This window comes from Antennarius striatus, chromosome 2 (assembly GCF_040054535.1).
Source record: "Antennarius striatus isolate MH-2024 chromosome 2, ASM4005453v1, whole genome shotgun sequence".
Lineage (NCBI taxonomy): Eukaryota > Metazoa > Chordata > Actinopteri > Lophiiformes > Antennariidae > Antennarius > Antennarius striatus.
Window position 1 is genome coordinate 11,898,378 of NC_090777.1, and position 18,395 is coordinate 11,916,772.

Consider the following 18,395-nt stretch of genomic DNA (forward strand, 5'->3'; position numbering starts at 1 on the left):
TGTGAGATATAAAGTAACAAATTCATATTCCACAAAAATTTCATCTGTGTACTTATATCATTACTTATTTATCATATCATTGAATTTATTGCAGTTGACAGTACATGATCTTTGAAAATTTTAGAAAGGAAGGACAAATTCAAAGAGTGTTGAAGTTGTACAACATGTATATTATTCATCGATCGTGGCCTTCTGTGTCTGTGCGTCAAAATACTTTGAAAAATGATACGTATTCCCCTTGACATTGTGTTGTCTTTCTTTTCCTGGTAAATATCTGCAGATACCTTTCTCTACTGGTGGACATAAACGTGAATCTTGGGTGTCTTTAGCACGGAGGCACTTCTGACAGTACTATTTGATTGTTAGATATTTCTGGCTTTACCAGAGTGAAATATTGCTGCTATAATTTTGCATTAGAGTCATTTGGCAGCTCCTTTGTGGTCTGTGAAGCAGCTTCATGCTTTTCTTTCTAGTCTCCTCTGGGACTGCGTTGTGAGCCGTTTCCCTTTCAGGCCATCATCCCTGTGGCAGGAGACCATAATGTGTCTTATCGCCGTTGTGCTCTGTGCAGCAGCTGAGGCCCTTTCACAGAGCTGCTCATTATTATGGGGCAACAAAATCTGAATTTGTGTCACATCTGACCTACTATTATTAACACACTGATGTCATCACTATTCTTAGCAAATGGAAAGTAACTCAGCGTATTATGATCTGTTTTTTGTTTTATTCAAAGAGATCTATTATCTATCTTCTTTTTGCTTTGGGTGGCATTCAAAACATAATCACATTCTTTGACATTTCTGTCAAATTCACAGCCAGTGTCTCTCCATATTTGTCCATTTTAACCAATATAATGCTTACTGTCATATTAATTATAATTCATCAGCATCTGATCTGCTCTGCTTACAAATGACGACATGCTGATGTCAGAAGAGAGGCAGAAAGGTCACCTAGATGGAGATATAAGGGTAAACAGTGGCTATCAGCTACAATCTGCTGCCTCACACCATGTTTATTAAAAATAATGAGGTCAACAACTGAATCCAGTAGCAAGTAGAGACACCAGTGTTTGTCATCATGGCTGTGTTGGTTTTTTATTCCATGTTTTTCCAAAAACAATTGGCTTTACTTTGTCATTTGGAAAAGACGAAGTTTTCAATATTCATCTCATATCTTAACGTGTGTGTGTGTGTGTGTGTGTGTGTGTGTGTGTGTGTGTGTGTGTGTGTGTGTGTGTGTGTGTGTGTGTGTGTGTGTGTGTGTGTGTGTGTGTGTGTCTATGCTCCCCATGCAAATGTGGGTCTTGTGATATTCTGAAGGTTATCTGAGGGTGCTGTCAAATCTGGTTTTGTGTTTTCCATTCTAGAGGGAAAATATTAACTTTGTCTCACATCTAAAATTCTAGACACATAAACATAAAGTCTGCCTGCGACTACTGGCAGCCAGCCGATTTAGGATGTGGAGGAAGTCAAAACAATCCAGATTGTAGTTTCTGTCGTTTCTTGCACATCTGACTGACGTGCAAGATTGTTTAACAGGAAGTTACTTTGAGTGGTGATCATTAGTGGTAGGACTCTCTGCCCAGACTGTAGTTTACCCAATTATGATGCTGTGCATAAAGAACTCCTGTCCATCAGGTGTCAACATCCATCCAGTTATCCCCATATTTCCTTTTCTAGGGGCCCTGTTGTTCATTCTGATCATGCTGTCAGCAGTACGGTCCAGGCGGTTAACCTCCTGAGGCTGAATCAGTCTGGACACGCTTGGGCAACATGCTCATTTTATGCTCATCCATGCCGTCTTCTCTGACTGGTTGTGATGGTGGATAGAGAAAGTGTTAAATTTTCGGTCCAAATAAACCTGTGGTCTTTGTGATGGAACAATGGAGACAGCCAACACAACTCTGGGTGAGAGGACCGAGACTGAAAAGATCTCTTTGTTGCTCCTTCACCCGGTTTCCACATCTGTGCGGCACATTTTGTTTAAGAAATGAATCCTGTCTGGATAGCATAGCTGTCTAAGATGTCATTAAAGCTGTCTCCCATACTTAAACCTTTACTGTCATCTTTTCTCTCCCTGCCCTCCACTATCTTTAAGTGACCTCCTCTTGTCTTCTGTGCCAGGGAGCAACCTCTCACACGATTGACTCCTCCACTGTGGACACGGCACAGTTTGCCATATGGGAGATTTAATTAGTGTAGTGCTTCAAGCACAATCAGCTCCCTCCCAAAACCAGTCAGGAACGCAACAGTTACTGCTTCCCTTTAATACTGCTGCTAATTTGCAATGTCCTATCTCAGTGCTAGAGACTCTGCTTACTATTTTGGTGCAACCTACGTAGAAAACTGGAAAAAGCTGGAGACAGTCCTCCCAAAGTGTTTGGTCTCAGAGGAAATGATATGATTGCTGCCTGGTTTGCTGGGTTCTATCTTTAGAGTAAATGTGTGATTACAAGTGTCAGTCTTTCATTACAGGTTAGTGACTTACTGTAAGTAATACATGTAGTAGGCTGATGTTATGTGACTGCATAGAGCATGCAAGAGCATTTCTTTTAAAGTCTATTCACCTACAGTAAATTACAATGAAACCTTCTCTTATTTGGCATCTAGCCACTCAGCCCATTTTAGGTTATTTCTATTCCCATTACAGTAAATACATTCTGACTATTTTTGAATCTTAATATTTGTTGCGTTCTGGCTACGAATCGAGAACAGAGAAATGTTGATCTCCACCTTTTTTCTCCAGATACTGTTTCCTACTCTAATTTGGAAAACTATTTAAAACAATTTTGTTGTCCCTGTGAGTTGGCCTTTCCATCAGTCTCTTCTGTTTCAGTACTATGGACAGCACCTCGAGACACAAACACTTGTGTTCTTAAAATTAAATTTTAACACAATTTCTTTTTAAAAAAACGTTTCGAATTTGTGTAAAAAATACAAGAACACAATCACTTGAAAGGAACATACACACACTTGTGGAGAACATGCACAGTCCATAAAGAATTGTTCCTGATCTGGTTGTGAACCCAGAACATTGTTGCTGCTAGGCAACAGTGCTAACTCAAGCACCACCATGCTGTATTAATCAGAACTGGTTTTATGAACCAGCCCACCCTACTTGTGTTATCTGCAGTGACCTCTGCATCCATGAATCATTACTGGTTGTGTAACCTTCACAGCAAACCACAACGTCATCCTAATGGTATGCCGCAGGCCTAACACAGATGACACAATACCTGTGAGTAAGTGTGGGGATCGTCATGCAGCATGTGTCATCAGTTTAACTTTCCATTGGCAGATTGGAATCAGCTTAAATATCAGTGCTGTCCCATCCACACTTTCATTTTCTCGTAAATATATCATCGGTTTTTTCATCATCCCTTGTACACACAATCCTTTTTTTGTATTGAGACACTGAAATCCAAGCAGACACAACCGAGAACCTGCCCAACAAAGGATGCTGCAGGAGCAGAGATTTATTTTGAAATCTGAGGATCCATATCTCTTTTATCATTTTTTTCCAACACTATTACTATGTCAGACGGAGGCAGTTAAAGTTCAGCAGAAAGGCTGTTATTTAGAGAATTGGGAAGAGAGAATGAAAGAAACTGCAGATTCACTTCCCTCTCTCTTTGCCTTTCTGATTCACAGGTATGTACACATACACACACGTGTGCAGACAAAACGGCACACTTAAGCAAAGCTTGGCTCTGCGTTAACCTTTTACAGCTGTCTGTGGTGAAGTGGTGTGTGTAGATGCTGCCACTATCAAGGAGATATTTTGGCATATGTCTTGCAGTTGAATGCTCTGTTGCATTAGCATCCATTACGGAGACATATGCTCCCCTTTGTGTAGCAAACATATCATATAGTTGGACATTTGTGTCTTCAGGAGTAAAACAGAGCTGACATCTGTGAATGTATGCGGATGTGCGTGTTACAGCTCAACAGCCTGCGTGTTCATGCTGTATCAGTTAGGATACCAGTACGTGAAATGCCTCAGATATCCCCTGAGCAGGTTTTGTAGCCTGCTGCTGGTAAAATTCAACAGTGCGTATGCAGCATATAGGTGTGACATGCTGGTGTCAGATCAGTGTTTTGTATCCACTGCTGTTAAAGAACATTTTAAAATAAAAACCTCCTTTCAGTTTGTCCTGTTAGAGATTGACACAGTTTGTAATCTTTTCCCCCCATTTTTTAGATGAATGTTTATATTCATTTTACATTTTTTCTTATGATATATACCCTTCCCTCCACAACCCTTTGCATTTATCTGGGCTTGCACACATCATGTTCAGATCATGTCACAATGAAAGTTGCTGAGGTTTGTGTAGGCCAAAAATCTGTTTGTTTAGGACATTTTTCATACATTCAAACAGATATCTTATTTGGATACTCTGGTTGGATTATTCGATCATTTTAAATGGTTTCCAGGACAGAGGGATTGACTGCTGGCTCAGCGAGATTGACTCTTAATCAATTAATCAACTTTTATTTATATACATAGCGCTTAATCACATCGTCAGACATTTCAAAGTGCTTTAACAGACAAAAAACCAACAAGTGCTTTTAATAAGAGACATAACCACACACTGCACGGCCAGTCCATTGAGTAGAATGATCTCGATTTTAACACAATAATTGGTCATTCAGGTGCAAAATCTTTGAAATTTTTTTTCTTTTCCCGCGTAATAGGACATGCATTGGCAGCCGTGAATTGTGCCATTTGCATTCTAATTGCTGACACCCTCATTCTGAACTGCTGGATATTCTGGTCATTCAATTTGTATTTTTTTTTTTAAATTAATGCCTGTTGTGTCATAAAAGTTAATTAAATAAAATAAGTTTGTTTCAGCATCATCTCCAGTCGGCCCATCTGCAGATTTAGGAGCAAAAAGACACCTCTGATACCTGATAATGTCTTTAGGAGTATGGAGAAAATCTCAGTGTGGCGTTGTGTACTTCTGATGGTGCTGCTTGACCTTTCCTGAGATGGAATGAACAACCTTGATGCACCAGGACAGCGCAAAATATACTATTCTGATTGGTCCAGACATAAATCTCACTTCCTCATTCAGTATATATCTTATCTGTCCCTCGGAATTCAATCATTAGTTCAGTATCAGGAAGGCAAAATGAAAATTTCAATGATATTTTGTTTCTCTTCATATTCTGTATGTCTGCTTCCTCAAAGTGTTCAGAACTAATGGAAAGGATCAGTAAAGAAAATCAGGGCTTTTAAAACTCATCCAAATCACCCTCTTTATTGTTCTTCTACTGTACATGTAAATGCTCATTTCTCTCCAAAGCTGTTTAAGTCAATCCACTGGACGTTAAGAAAGTTCTTGAAGATGTTTCGTCTCTCATCCAAGAAACTTCTTCAGTTCTGTCTCGAACTGAAGAAGTCATGGTTATCCAACGCTCTATGACCTGGATAACCGAGAACCTACACAGAATCTACACAGACGCTTATTTCTTTCGTTCTCTTCCCTCCTCAGGCTTTTTTGCACAGAATCCGACAAACAGCAGACGACCAGCAGTGTCTCTCACCTGAACATGTAAAGGTAGGACCAATTCTTACCTTCATTTCTTTTTAAAAAAAAAAAGCATATCCATACCTCACAAGGAATTTTTGATCCATGTCTACCTAAAAACGCTGGTACATATTTACCTTTTTCACCATCTGTTGGTCACTTCCTTTCTGATTTGTCTGTCTACCTTCTTTCCTCTTTACCTCATCCTTCCTCTGCATTCCCTCCCTTTGCATCAAACCTCCTCTTTATAGATTCTGTTTTCAAATATTGAGGACATCCTGGAATTGCACAAAGAGGTGTTGTCTGCAGTGGAGACCAGCCTGCAGCCTGAACCCCATCCTCATCATGCACTGGGACACGTGTTCCTCCAGTTTGTAAGTCATTTACAGGCATCACACAGAAAACAGTCACATGAACATACAAGCGTATGGGTATGCATGTGGGAATGGATGCATGCATTAATTCCTCTTCCATGCAAAACACACACTCTTTTCATTGGCTGACCGTAACCACAGATTCAAGGAAAGCGTGCAAAGCCTGCTGTGAAAATACCCCTTAATTCTCTCTATCATGAAACACCCCTCCCATTTAGTGGGCTCCTCCATTACACACACACACACACACACACACACACACACACACACAGACACACACACACACACACACACACACACACACACACACACACACACACACACACACACACACACTACTTCCACTATTCTGTTTTTCCTCCTTTCCATTTTTTTTAGCCCTCAGCCTAAGATTCAACTCCCCTCCAACCCCTAACTCTTCCTCTCCCCTCAGTTTGAACTTGTTTGGCCCCAGGGAATGAACAAACAAAGACTGGTCTGTCTTTGGGGAGAAGAGAAGTTGTGTCACTCAGTGAGGGGATAATGGATCCGCTGGTAGCCCTCAGTCTCTTGTCCTCTGTCAGCTCCCATCTCTCTCTCTCTCTCTCTCTCTCTCTCTCTCTCTCTCTCTCTCTCTCTCTCTCTCTCTCGCTCTCTCTCTCTCTCTCTCTCTCTCTCTCTCTCTCAAACAATATTCATATCATCTTCACTGCGTCATAGACCATGTCATCTGGATATCCCTCCATCTGTTTGCCTAACACCACCCTCAGCAATAATGATCCTTATTCACCATGAATTCTTTAATCACATCTGTGGATGTCTGTTCAATTGCATCATCAAAATATACCTTGAAGCATGTGTGTGTGTGGCCTTCTGGTCACCAGTCTGTCAGGGCAAGGGCGGAAAATTGATTACAGGAGTCCAATCTGTTTCTTTCCATCGCTCCGTGATGAGACAGATATAGAAGTCAGACTGGATAGATAATAGAGATGCTGCAGGTGATTTGATTTCTAACTGAATAAATGGAACAGTCTCAGTCTCTTCATAATTAAAATGTAATTTGAGGTTAGGACTTGTCTGTGCCAGCAGTGTCATGATGGGAATTGTTATTGGAGATCAATATCAGGTGATGATGAGTCACTGAGATGAAGCAGCGATCAATACTGTTGCTACATTGTTACTGCGATATAATAAATATAAAGAGTGTTTGAATACAGCTCCACTCAAGCGAGTGTGATTTTATTTACTGAAGCATATGGAATGTATTTGGAGGATTTACGAGCGGCCATGTGTCTTTTTCCTGTCTTCATTGAACTGCATCCATTTTCAGGAGTTTGCTGTCTATCTAAAATGGACTTGTTAATAGAATTACTGTATGATAATATAATAAATTTGTTACCCACAGACATTAAGTAGTAGCCCTTTGCTTTTATTTCCAGTCCATACTAAGCTAATGAGCTATACTCCAAAGGGCTATATTTTAATCTGTAGATGTGGGACTGGAAACGATATCATCAGATTCTCATTGAAAGTCAAAGTGTTTCCCAAGAGTTTGAGTCATTTCCTTTTCCCTTTTCAGCAAATTGTTTGAGCACAGCTGTGTTTAATGCATTAACTTGACGTACAGGCAAGAAATAAATGGAAGCACTTTTGGCCTACTTACAGTAGGTTCACACCTGTCGTACAGTTTGACCTGAACATTTTATTAGGTTTGCGTATTCTACTAAACAGGGGGCTGAGAGTGAAGTGGTAACCTGCATATCTGTTTCAACTCCTCCAACCCATGACCTTTGCCTCCTTTAACACTGACACTTCTCAGCCAATGGGGCGACTGTGTCTGGCACCCTCCAGCCATAGCCCTTGACCTCAACTGGAAGTCAACACCATGACTGTGATTTTATTAACCTCCTGGACTGTTCCTCGAGACTGTCTGCCACTCAGCTGAGGAGGAAAAAAGATTCATTGATGTTAGAACATTGTCAAGATGTTTCATTTAAATTAAAATAACTACCAACTGTCATTGTAACTCTTTAAACATTACAAAGGACCTTCTTAATTGCTATTAATCAATAAGGAACATTTTAGGGTTTTAACTACAGTGGTACCTCTACTTAGGAAATTAATTGGTTCCGGAAGAAATTACGTAAGTAGAAAATTACGTAAGTAGAGACGCGTTTTCCATGCAAATGCCCTAATCCGTTCCAAACCCCCTAAAATTCAGACATAAATGTTTTATAAAGCATAAAAATGCATCAAAATATGTAACAAATACAATTTACGATTAGATATTACACAATAAATGAGAGTAATGCATAACGTAAAAAACAAAGAATAAAGAATAAAAATGATGGTCATTTACCTTTTAACTGCTGTCCTCATTGTTTTTTGCCCTCTATGGTTCATACGCTCTTGCCTCACCATGCCGAACAACAGAGTAAATTCCAGTCCTCCTTTTGAACTTCTCCAACCACCCACGTGATGCCTTAAACTCCTTAAACTTCCTTTTGTTTTAATAACGTGGCGATTGTAGATGCATTACGGCCATATTTTTTGGCGAGATCAACCAAACACATCCCTTTTTCATGCTTTTCTATGATCTCTTTCTTTGTTTATATGGACAAAAAAACTATTTTCTTTGTCTTTTCTTTTCTTCTTTTCTCCGTCACTTTCTTGGGGTCCATAGTGAATACTCAAAAAGTTAATACAGTATATTTGTGCAAAACTATCATAACACCTCACGGGTCGAGAGCTGAATGACGAGGACACTGAATAAACACCCATCTAGCTCCACACAGAGGTCCTTCTTAGCCAATGGGATGCCAGGAAGATACTAGGTAATAGCCAATGGTAGAGCAGCTATGAGAATGGTGATTCAGGAACCTGTGGGAGCTGCGAGTATCAGCCAATACTGTATTTTTACCTTAAGTATGTCGAAATTTCTTTCATAACTAGAGGCAATATTTTCCTGCTGAGAAATTTCGTAAGTAGAAAATTTCGTAAGTAGAGACATTCGTAAGTAGAGGTATCACTGTACTCATATTTTTCTCACGAATAACAAGAATTCAGACTCCGTTTGTTTCCCGGACGTTAAGCACAGCATCTGTGGGGTCAGGTCGTCTTTGAAGGTGAAAAGTGACTCATGCTTGAGGAGAAATCAGAGACATCAATATTTGCTCTATTTTTGGGAGAGTGTACATGAGAAGCTGTGTGAGATGCAACAGCCTCGTCATTATACACGTTCTGAACTACACCCATTGTGCTTTGATTCTGATTCCTCGTATGGGTTACACACTCATCTAGCCTCTGGAATAACATTCCACTCATGAAGTATTCAAATAAACCTATATTTACCAAAGATAGAGCAAAGTCTTTGAGCTATTCTGGTTACAACTGATGCCTTTCAGACTTGTTCAGGTATTTTAGATTAACACTCACAATTGACCCCAATGTAGCCGAAAGAGGGCACAAGCCAGTGTCTTATTTTGCCGATCCCAAGCTCAGATAAATATAGGAAGGGCATCCAACGTAAAACTTTTGCCAAATCAAACGTGCAAATCTAATCTATGACTTCCATACCTGATCGGTCGAAGCCTGGGTTAACAACAACCGCCATTGGTGCTGTTCACCTACAGGGTACCGGTGGAAATTGGACTACTGTTGGTCAAAGAAGCAAGAGAAGGAAAGTGTTTTCGTAGGGAGAAAGTGAAGAGGAACGCCAAGAATATAGGACTGAGAGTAGGGATGTTGAATGTTGGAACTATAACAGGAAAAGGTAGAGAGTTGGTTGACATGGCGCAGAGGAAGAAGGTAGACATACTGTGTGTCCAGGAGACCAGGTGGAAAGGTAATAAGGTTAGAAGTTTAGGAGTAGGGTTCAAGTTGTTATATCATGGTGTAGATAGGAAGAGAAATGGAGTAGGAGATATCTTGAAGGGGGAGTTTGTTCGGAATGTCCTGGAGGTAAAAAGAGTGTCAGAATCTGAAGCTAGAAATCGAAGGTGTGATGTTCAATGTTGTTAGTGGGTATGCTCCACAGGTAGGATGTGAGCAGGAGGAGAAGGAGAAATTCTGGTTGGACTTTATGCAGTGATGCAGAGCATACCTAGAAGTGAGAGAGTTGTCGTTGGTGCAGACTTCAATGGACATGTTGGTGCAGGAAACAGAGGTGATGAGGAGGTGATTGGCAGGTTTGGTATACAGGAGAAGAATGCAGAAGGACAGGTGGTGGTTAACTTTGCAAAAAGGATGGAAACGGCTATAGTGAATACTTTCAATCCAGAAGAGACAGGAACATAGGGTTACCTATAAGAATGGAGGTAGGACACAGGTAGACTACATCTTGTGTAGACGATGTAATCTGAAGGAGATCAGTGACTGCAAAGTAGTGGTAGGTGAGAGTGTAGCCAAACAGCATAGGATGGTGGTGTGTCGGATGACTCTGGTGGTGATCAAGATGAAGAGGGCAAAGGCATAGCAGAGGACAAAATGGTGGAAGCCCGAAAAGGAAGAGTATTGCATGACTTTTAGGAAGGAGTTAAGACAGGTTCTGGGTGGTCAGGAGGTGCTTCCAGATGACTGGACAACTCCAGCTAATGTGATCAAGGAGACAGGTAGGGGAGTACTTGGTGTGCCATCTGGAAGGAAAGTAGATAAGGAGACTTGATGGTGAAATGAGGAGGTACAGGAGTGTATACAGAGAAAGAGGTTGGCAAAGAAGAAGTGGAACACTGAGAGGACTGAGGAGAGTAGACAGTAGTACAGGGAGAAGCAACCTAAGGTGAAAGTAGAAGTAGGCCAAACAAGGAGCTTATGATGACTTGTATGCTAGGTTTGACAGTAAGGAGGGAGAGACTGATCTATACAGGTTGGCAAGACAGAGTGACAGAGATGGGAAGGACGGGCAGCAGGTTAGGGTGATTAAGGATAGGGATGGCAGGTGTCAGTAGTGTCAGTAGTGGTGTCAGTAGTGTGATGGGAAGATGGAAAGAATACTTTGAAGAGTTGATGAACGAGGAAAATGAGAGAGAACAAAGACTAGAAGAGGTGGCTGTTGTGGACCAGGAAGTAGCAAAGATTAGTCAGGATGAAGTGAAGAGGGCATTGACGAGGATGAAAGAGTGGAAAGATCCTGATGATATACCTGTCGAGGTATGGAAATGTCTAGGAGAGGTGGCAGTAGAGTGTCTGACTGGGTTGTTCAACAACTCTTAGATAGTGAGAAGATGCCTGAGCAATGGAGGAGAAGTGTGCTGGTGCCCATTTTTAAGTACAATGGAGATGTACTGAGTTGTGGCAACTACACAAGAATAAAACTGATGAGCCAGACAATGAAATTATGGGAAAGAGTAGTTGAAGCTAGATTAAGGGCAGGAGTGAGCATTTGTGAGTTTCATGACAAAAAGTGCTACAGATGCAGTATTTGCTTTGAGGATGTTGATAGAGAAGTACAGAGAAGGATGGAGGGAGCTGCATTGTGGGGTGCCCAGAGAGGAACTGTGGTATTGTATGAGGAAGTCTGGAGTGGCAGAGAAGTATGTAAAAGCGGTGAAGGACATATATGAGGACTGTAGGACAATGGTGAGGTGTGCTGAAGATGTGACAGAGGAGTTCAAGGTGGAGGTGGGACAGTATCAGGGATCAGCTCTGAGCCCCTTGTTCGCAATGGTGATGGACAGGCTGACAGACGAGGTTAGACAGGAATCTCCATGGACTGTGATGTTTGCAGATGACATTGTGATCTGTAGTGAGAGCAGGGAACAGGTGGAGGAGAAGCTAGAGAGGTGGAGGTTTGTCCTGGAAAGGAGACAAATGAAGGTTAGCCACAGTAAGACAGAGTACATGTGTGTGAATGAGAGGGACCCTAGTGGAAGAGTGAGGTTACAGCGAGAAGACATCAAGAAGGTGGAGGATTGTAAGTACTTAAGGTCAACAGTCCAGAGCAATGGAGTGTGGAAAAGAGCTGAAGAAGCGTGTACAGGCAGGATGGAACGGATGGAGAAAAGTGTCAGGTGGGATGTGTGATAGAAGAGTTTCAGCTAAAATGAAAGGAAAGGTGTACAAATCTGTGGTCAGACAAGCAATGTTGTTTGGTCTAGAGCAGTGGTTCTTAACCTGGGTTCTATTGAACCCTAGGGGTTCGGTGAGTTGGTCTCAGGGGTTCGGCGGAGACGGAGGTCAAGACTAAACACCCGACACATCGTGTCGGGTGTTTTTGCTGAACATACACGAGTCACTGTGTACGTTTGACACATCGTGTCAATTTGTGTTGACACGCCCCACTTAGCCATCACTGGCTGCAGGTGATCATGCTACATAGATTAGCCTACCTGTGCTACATGGGATTTTGTGCACTGAGTAGTCGATTTATGCCTGTCATGATGGTACGACATCTGATTGCTTTCTTAATGTTTTAATTCATAGTAACTATGTTGAGCAAAAAAAGAAAGTGGTTGGACGAATATGTGCAACGTGAATTTACATGTACTGTATAACAGAACATGATGGGAGCGTTCTGCATGATTTGCAATGTCAACTTGAGCAACTTTAGTCTCGCACTGGCAAAAATAAAGGAACACTTTTAAGCTGCATGGAAAACAAAAGAAACAGACTTTACCGTGAAAATGATGTAAGAGTAGCACTTGTCAAGGTGAAGCCACGCATATTTGAACTGGTCTCTCAATAACAACAGAACTCACTCTAATTTGCAGGTAGGTCATTTCATGTGAGTTCATGTCTTGGTTTTGTTCTTTGAAAAAGGTGACATTAATGCACTATTCATTAAATACACCAGTAAAACATATACTTATGTCTTAAATTTGATTTTTAAAAAATGTTTTTTACTGAAGAAGGATTCAGTGAGTGACTATATGAAACCGGCAGGGTTCTGTACCTCCAACAAGGTTAAGAACCACTGGTCTGGAGACAGTGTCACTAGGAAAAGACAGGAGACAGAGCTGGAGGTAGCAGAGATGAAGATGCTGAGGTTCTCTCTGGGAGTGACCAGGATGGATAGGATCAGGAATGAGTACATCAGAGGGACAGCACATGTTAGAGGTTTTGGAGATAAAGTCAGAGAGGCCAGACTGAGATGGTTTGGACATGTCCAGAGGAGAGATAGTGAATATATTGGTAGAAGGATGCTGAGTTTTGAACTGCCAGGCAGGAGGCCTAGAGGAAGACCAAAGAGGAGGTTTATGGATGTAGTGAAAGAGGACATGAAGGTAGTTGGTGTGAGAGAAGAGGATGCAGAAGACAGGGTTAGAGGCAGTTGATTTGTTGTGGCAGCCCCTGAAGGGAAAAGCCGAAAGGAGAAAAAGCAGCTCACTATTTGGCCCCAGTTACATATATAGTTGTGCTTCAGTTGACTGTGTGTTTACAGTCATTGAGAAAAGGAACTGCCTTCGGCTGGGCTTTGGTAGTAAACAGCAGCAGCAGCAGAAAGACCTGCTGTCTTCAGATTCAGCAACTGAAGTGTTACCAGAAGCATGTAAGTGTCAACTGATATCTGCAGCTGCATTCGTGGACTTAAACACCCCTTCGATATTCAGCTAGCTTTGACACCATAGTTGATTCATGGGTTTTGGTTGTTTTTTATTTGAGACAGGAACCTCATAATTAATACTCAGGAATCATTCAGAGATACTGGATGATTCCTGGATACTAAGTCAAGCAAAAATGTCATTCTGTTTACTGCTTGACTTCATTTTCTGGGCATGTTCAGTTGAGACTCTGCACTTATGGACAGCAGTCAGACAGGAGACCTTTACTTTATGGGTTTCACAAGCTAATGTACCCATTTTAAGACTTTATGGACAATGCTGTGGGTTTTCCAATGCTGCAGACTGTGCACTCAGGACTAATGCTTTTTTAAGTACATTGACTTTGCAAATTGTTTTCCAGCAAAGTAATATTGGGAGAAGTTGCAGTAACAGTCAATTGTTGCCAGATGATCTATTTTGCTGTCAGTAACATAGAACCAGAATCAACCCAACTGTAAGAGCACCTTGAATTTCCCTTTTGGCAGAGATCTTCAAGGCTGAGCTTGTGTTTTATGACATCATGCATGTCCTTTATCAGACTGCTTCAAATAGGAGTCATGAACATGACATCTGCATATGAACAAATAGACTGAAGAGTGGAATGCACATTCTCAAGTCCTGACTCTCCTGTGGTCTCTTCAACAGGCTGTGCAGTGTGTAACTCAGTTAGTGTGTGGGGTCTCATACCATATGCTGGCCCAGCTGTTGCTCCCAGTGATGCTTTAGACTGGAATCCCCTGCCAAAAGTGGCTTTGGGTGTGTTTGGGTTCCTGCCTGCCTGTGTGGCAAAAAACGGTTCACCGTTTACATTGTGCTGTTCCCTTGTGTTACACATGTACAAATGATTTTCGCCTCCCTCTGGTCCAGGGAATGAGTCTGAGCACACAGTTCTATAAAAAGCTATGTTTGGCTGCCTCTGTCTGCACTGATGGGGTGTTGTGTTAAACAGACACACACATCTAGTACAGACATCCTGTGTGTCGTTTTATTTGTGTGTGGAAGTAAACACCCATCGCATCCTTTTCCTCATCTACAGAGGACGGTAGCTTGTTAAGCATTTGTTTCAACACATGTATCTTTAGATACAGTTTGTCTAATCATAAAAGCTATCAAACCCAGTAGTCTGATTGATATTGATTATTCTTTCAGTGCAATTGCTTTGGGCACTGGCATTTGAGTTAAGGTTAAAGTGATGTTCAAGCACCTGTAGTTTCAGATTTCCTTTACTCGGCTGTTTCAAATGACAGATGTGGTTACTATACCTCTAGCTTAAGCTCCGCTATGTACATGGTTTCACATCCCAATTACTGTCACATATTGCATATACACAATAGGCTTCCAGAAGCTCCAGGGTATAAGTTCAACTGCAGCTGTGATGCTGCATGTTGTCTACAGTTTTTTTTAAATCAATAATGCATTACAACCTGTAGAAGACTGACTCGCCCACATCTCACATTACCCATTGTAAGGGAAACTAAATGACCTCGGGACGAAAGCTCATGTAGAAGTGCTACCTGTGGTACTTTTGTTGCACAGTGTGATGTCGCTCCATCAAAAGTGGAGGCTCATTGTTGGAATGACCTCCCCACAGTATAATCTAAATGTCTTTGCAAAAGGCAAGCTTGCCTATTGATGATAGAAATTCACAACAGTTCAAAAACCTGTTGTCCTGTCTAATCATGGTTACAGTTCCATTTACCGTAATAACAGCATACGGTAGCAAAAGGTGATTTTGCTAAATCAATTAATAGAATAATAAGCAATGACAGCTACATAATTATTTACCACTTTACTTGAGATCAGCTGAATTGTTATGGTCACTTAATGTGGTTAGATTTGGTGAAGCTACCCAGTGAGATAAACTCTTAAGCTGCTTGTCTGCAATCCTGACCAGAGTTTGTCCTGTTCCACAGAGGGAGAGATTCTCAGTGTATGGTGAATACTGCAGTAATCACGAAAAGGCTTTGAGACTTTTGATGGAGCTTAACAAGATACCCAACATCAGGACCTTCCTGCTGGTAAGTTCATCTCTGCTCTGCTGTTGCTTCCTTCACCGTTTCTTGGCATTGTTTGCCCACACAAGAAGTGTTTGCATGTTTTTCTTGAACTTGTTTTTTTTTTCTTTTAGGAGGTCTGTTTCCTCCTCTTTTATGTCTTCTGCATGATTAAGAAAAAAAACTTTTATGTGTTATGTCACATAGATGCTGTCTAATAAGCCTCTCACCTTATCGTCATTGCTCTATAAGTCTTTTGTCCCATGAGCCTCTTCTCAGTTATTTCATTTGTTTCCGCCGTCTTTTTCCTTCCATCATATCCACACCGTTTCCATGTTAACGCTTGAATAAATGGAAGAAAATGTTACAAGGTCAGGGGGTTCTTCCTGCCAGGACAGGATGCAGCCACCACCAAGGTCACTTTTGTGTCGCTCACGTTGTGTTTCCGCTGCCAGCTGTGTTTTGTCACTGAAATCTTTGGGCCCTGAACTTAGGTTGGTGCCTGGACTTTTGAGTGAGGGCATAACCAATGAAATCATGTGTAGATTGTGGGCTTGACAGCTGCAGAGTGTTTGCAGCCTTCTGGATTTGGCTGAGAGATCTGAGGCTGTGTTTGCCACTGCCTGGTGGCTTGATTCCATACCATCATTCTTACTCAGAGTACTGGAAACAATGGGACTAGAGTCTTACTGTGTGCTTTGGCTTTTTGCTTTTTGTGGCCCAGCCATGCAGGAATTAATTGGTTAAGTCTTTTACAACATCACTACATGGTATTGTAATCTATGGCTGTAGTTATAGGGCCGCCGTCAGACCTATATATTCCCAATTACTAGACTACGTGCTAGTTATGTGCTTGGTGTTGAAACTCAGAACTAAGGAATAATAAAAACAAGATACATAGAAATACATAAAATGGTTGTTAATATCTTACTCTAAAAAGAAGAATAGCTGAGGACAGAGAATGAGGAGGTTTCGGTTCAAGTTGTGGTACTAGTAATTAATTGGAGTAGTGCCGTCTGCTTCTGCTCAGCTGTGTCTAAACTCCATAATTTTGTCCTCAGTTAGACTATTTAATTTTAATTGAATCACAGTAAAGAAAGTCTGTAAATATATTTGAAGTTTTCATTCCAGTGAAACAGTAGAGAGAAGGGAAGTGAAAGAAAAAGGAGGTCAGAGTGAAATGTAGGAGGAGTTCTTGCTGTAGGCTGGTCGATTACAAAAAAAATTTGGGAGGGTTTAGTGGGTGTGAAGTAACTTATCACATCAGGAATTTATATAATTAATTTTTCTTCCTCTTTATTCAGTTGCATTTTTGTTGCCCATTTTCCCATCAAAATTCTGCACCATTCTCTCCTGCTGTCGGGCTGAAAGGAGTTTCCATATGATTATCATGCTCTGAACTGATCCTTTTGTCTTCTTTCTCACTGAAGAGGTCTCTAGTAGCTTATCCGCTTCTCAGCTTTTGATCTTTCATTCTGTCCCATGAGCTCACAGCAAACAGAAGAGCTGTACTCCTGCAAAATACAATGTACAGACAGAAGTATAACTGTAAGCAGCCCCCTCTTGAAACACATTCTGAAGGTGCTCACCAAACTAAAACCATCTTGGGAACAAGAAGGTTTGTCTCTGATTGTCTTGTTGAGCAGTGAGGGTTTTTTGCAGGGTAAAGAGCCAGTAAAATAAATAATATTAGACACAAGGGTTTGTTAAATTTGTTTATGGTACAGCCCAGAGTGAAACAATGGGTAATGTTTTTTTAATATTATATACTGTATATATAAGTCAGAGTTTAGCAGGGCCGTAGAAGGTCCTTAAACCCTCAGCAGGATCGGTGTCTGCTCCTTTGTGCAAGGAGGAACAGGATGATCACAGCCAGAGCTCTACAAAGTGTCCTCCAGCAGGCAAGTGGTGAGAATGTTTCTGACCAAACAATCAGAAACGGGCTCCATGAGGGTGGCCTGAGGGCTCAGTGTCCTGTAATAGGCCCTGTGCTCACTGCCCAGCACCGTAGAGCTCGATGGTATTTGCCATAGACCACCAGAATTGGCAACTACGCCACTAGCGCCCTGTGCTCTTCACCAATGAGAGCAGGTTCAACCTGATCACATGCGACAGACGTGAAAGGGTGTGGAGATGCCATGGAGAATGTTATGCTTCTTGCAACATCATTCAGCATGACCGATTTGGTGGTGGGTCAGTGATGGTCTGAGGAGGCATTTCCCTGAAAGGACACACAGAACCAACGGTGGTGCAGTGGGACCTGGGTTACTCGTGGGCCACGACAGGGCTTGACCTTATGTGGCTAGAGTGTGCAGGTAGTTCCTGGAGGATGAAGGAACTGATACCATTGACTGAGCCGCCGGTCAATGGTATCAGTGTCAATGGTATCAGTCAATGGTATCAATGGTATATATGGTATATATAGTATATATATATAGTGTGTATATATATATATGTGTGTGTGTGTGTGTGTATATATATATATATATATATATATATATATATATAATACACACACATGAGTACAGTATATAAAATAACTTTCACGTCCAAGAATGAATTTTGACACTGGCAATCCAATGATGCAAGGGTGAAGACATCGTCTCACCCCCCCCCCCCCCCAGCTAGTGGTGGCAGGTGGCAAGATATTGTCCAAACAATCATCATATATAGTGACTCTCAGAACTTTGATTTCCAGAAACACAAAGAATATGATCTTTTTATATTAGTATTGAAGTAAATTAAAATAAACTGCAAAATATTCTGAAAAGTCTAAAAATAATGCAAAATGCTCGTTTTTAATGTGGTGTTCCAACAAAATCATATGCGCATGGCCTCCAAGGATGACCCAGACATGAGAAAACCACCATCTCCCTCATTTACTGACTCCACCTATCAGAAAACATTTCCTGTGATGTGTCGTTCAGACTTCAGGCCAATTATGAAGCCATTATAAGCTTCCAAGAAGAGAACACTA

The 18,395-nt window shown here is 41.3% G+C and overlaps 1 protein-coding gene across 1 annotated transcript in view; it reads left to right on the forward strand.

The window, feature by feature from the left end:
- The window catches only part of prex1 (phosphatidylinositol-3,4,5-trisphosphate-dependent Rac exchange factor 1), an 82,333-nt gene that overhangs the window by 12,497 nt on the left and 51,441 nt on the right, over positions 1-18,395 (forward strand). The window contains exons 2-4 of the mRNA XM_068334572.1: positions 5,498-5,563; positions 5,785-5,907; positions 15,338-15,442. Of these exons, the coding sequence (XP_068190673.1) occupies positions 5,498-5,563; positions 5,785-5,907; positions 15,338-15,442 (294 nt within the window). The remainder of the gene's footprint in view (positions 1-5,497; positions 5,564-5,784; positions 5,908-15,337; positions 15,443-18,395) is intronic.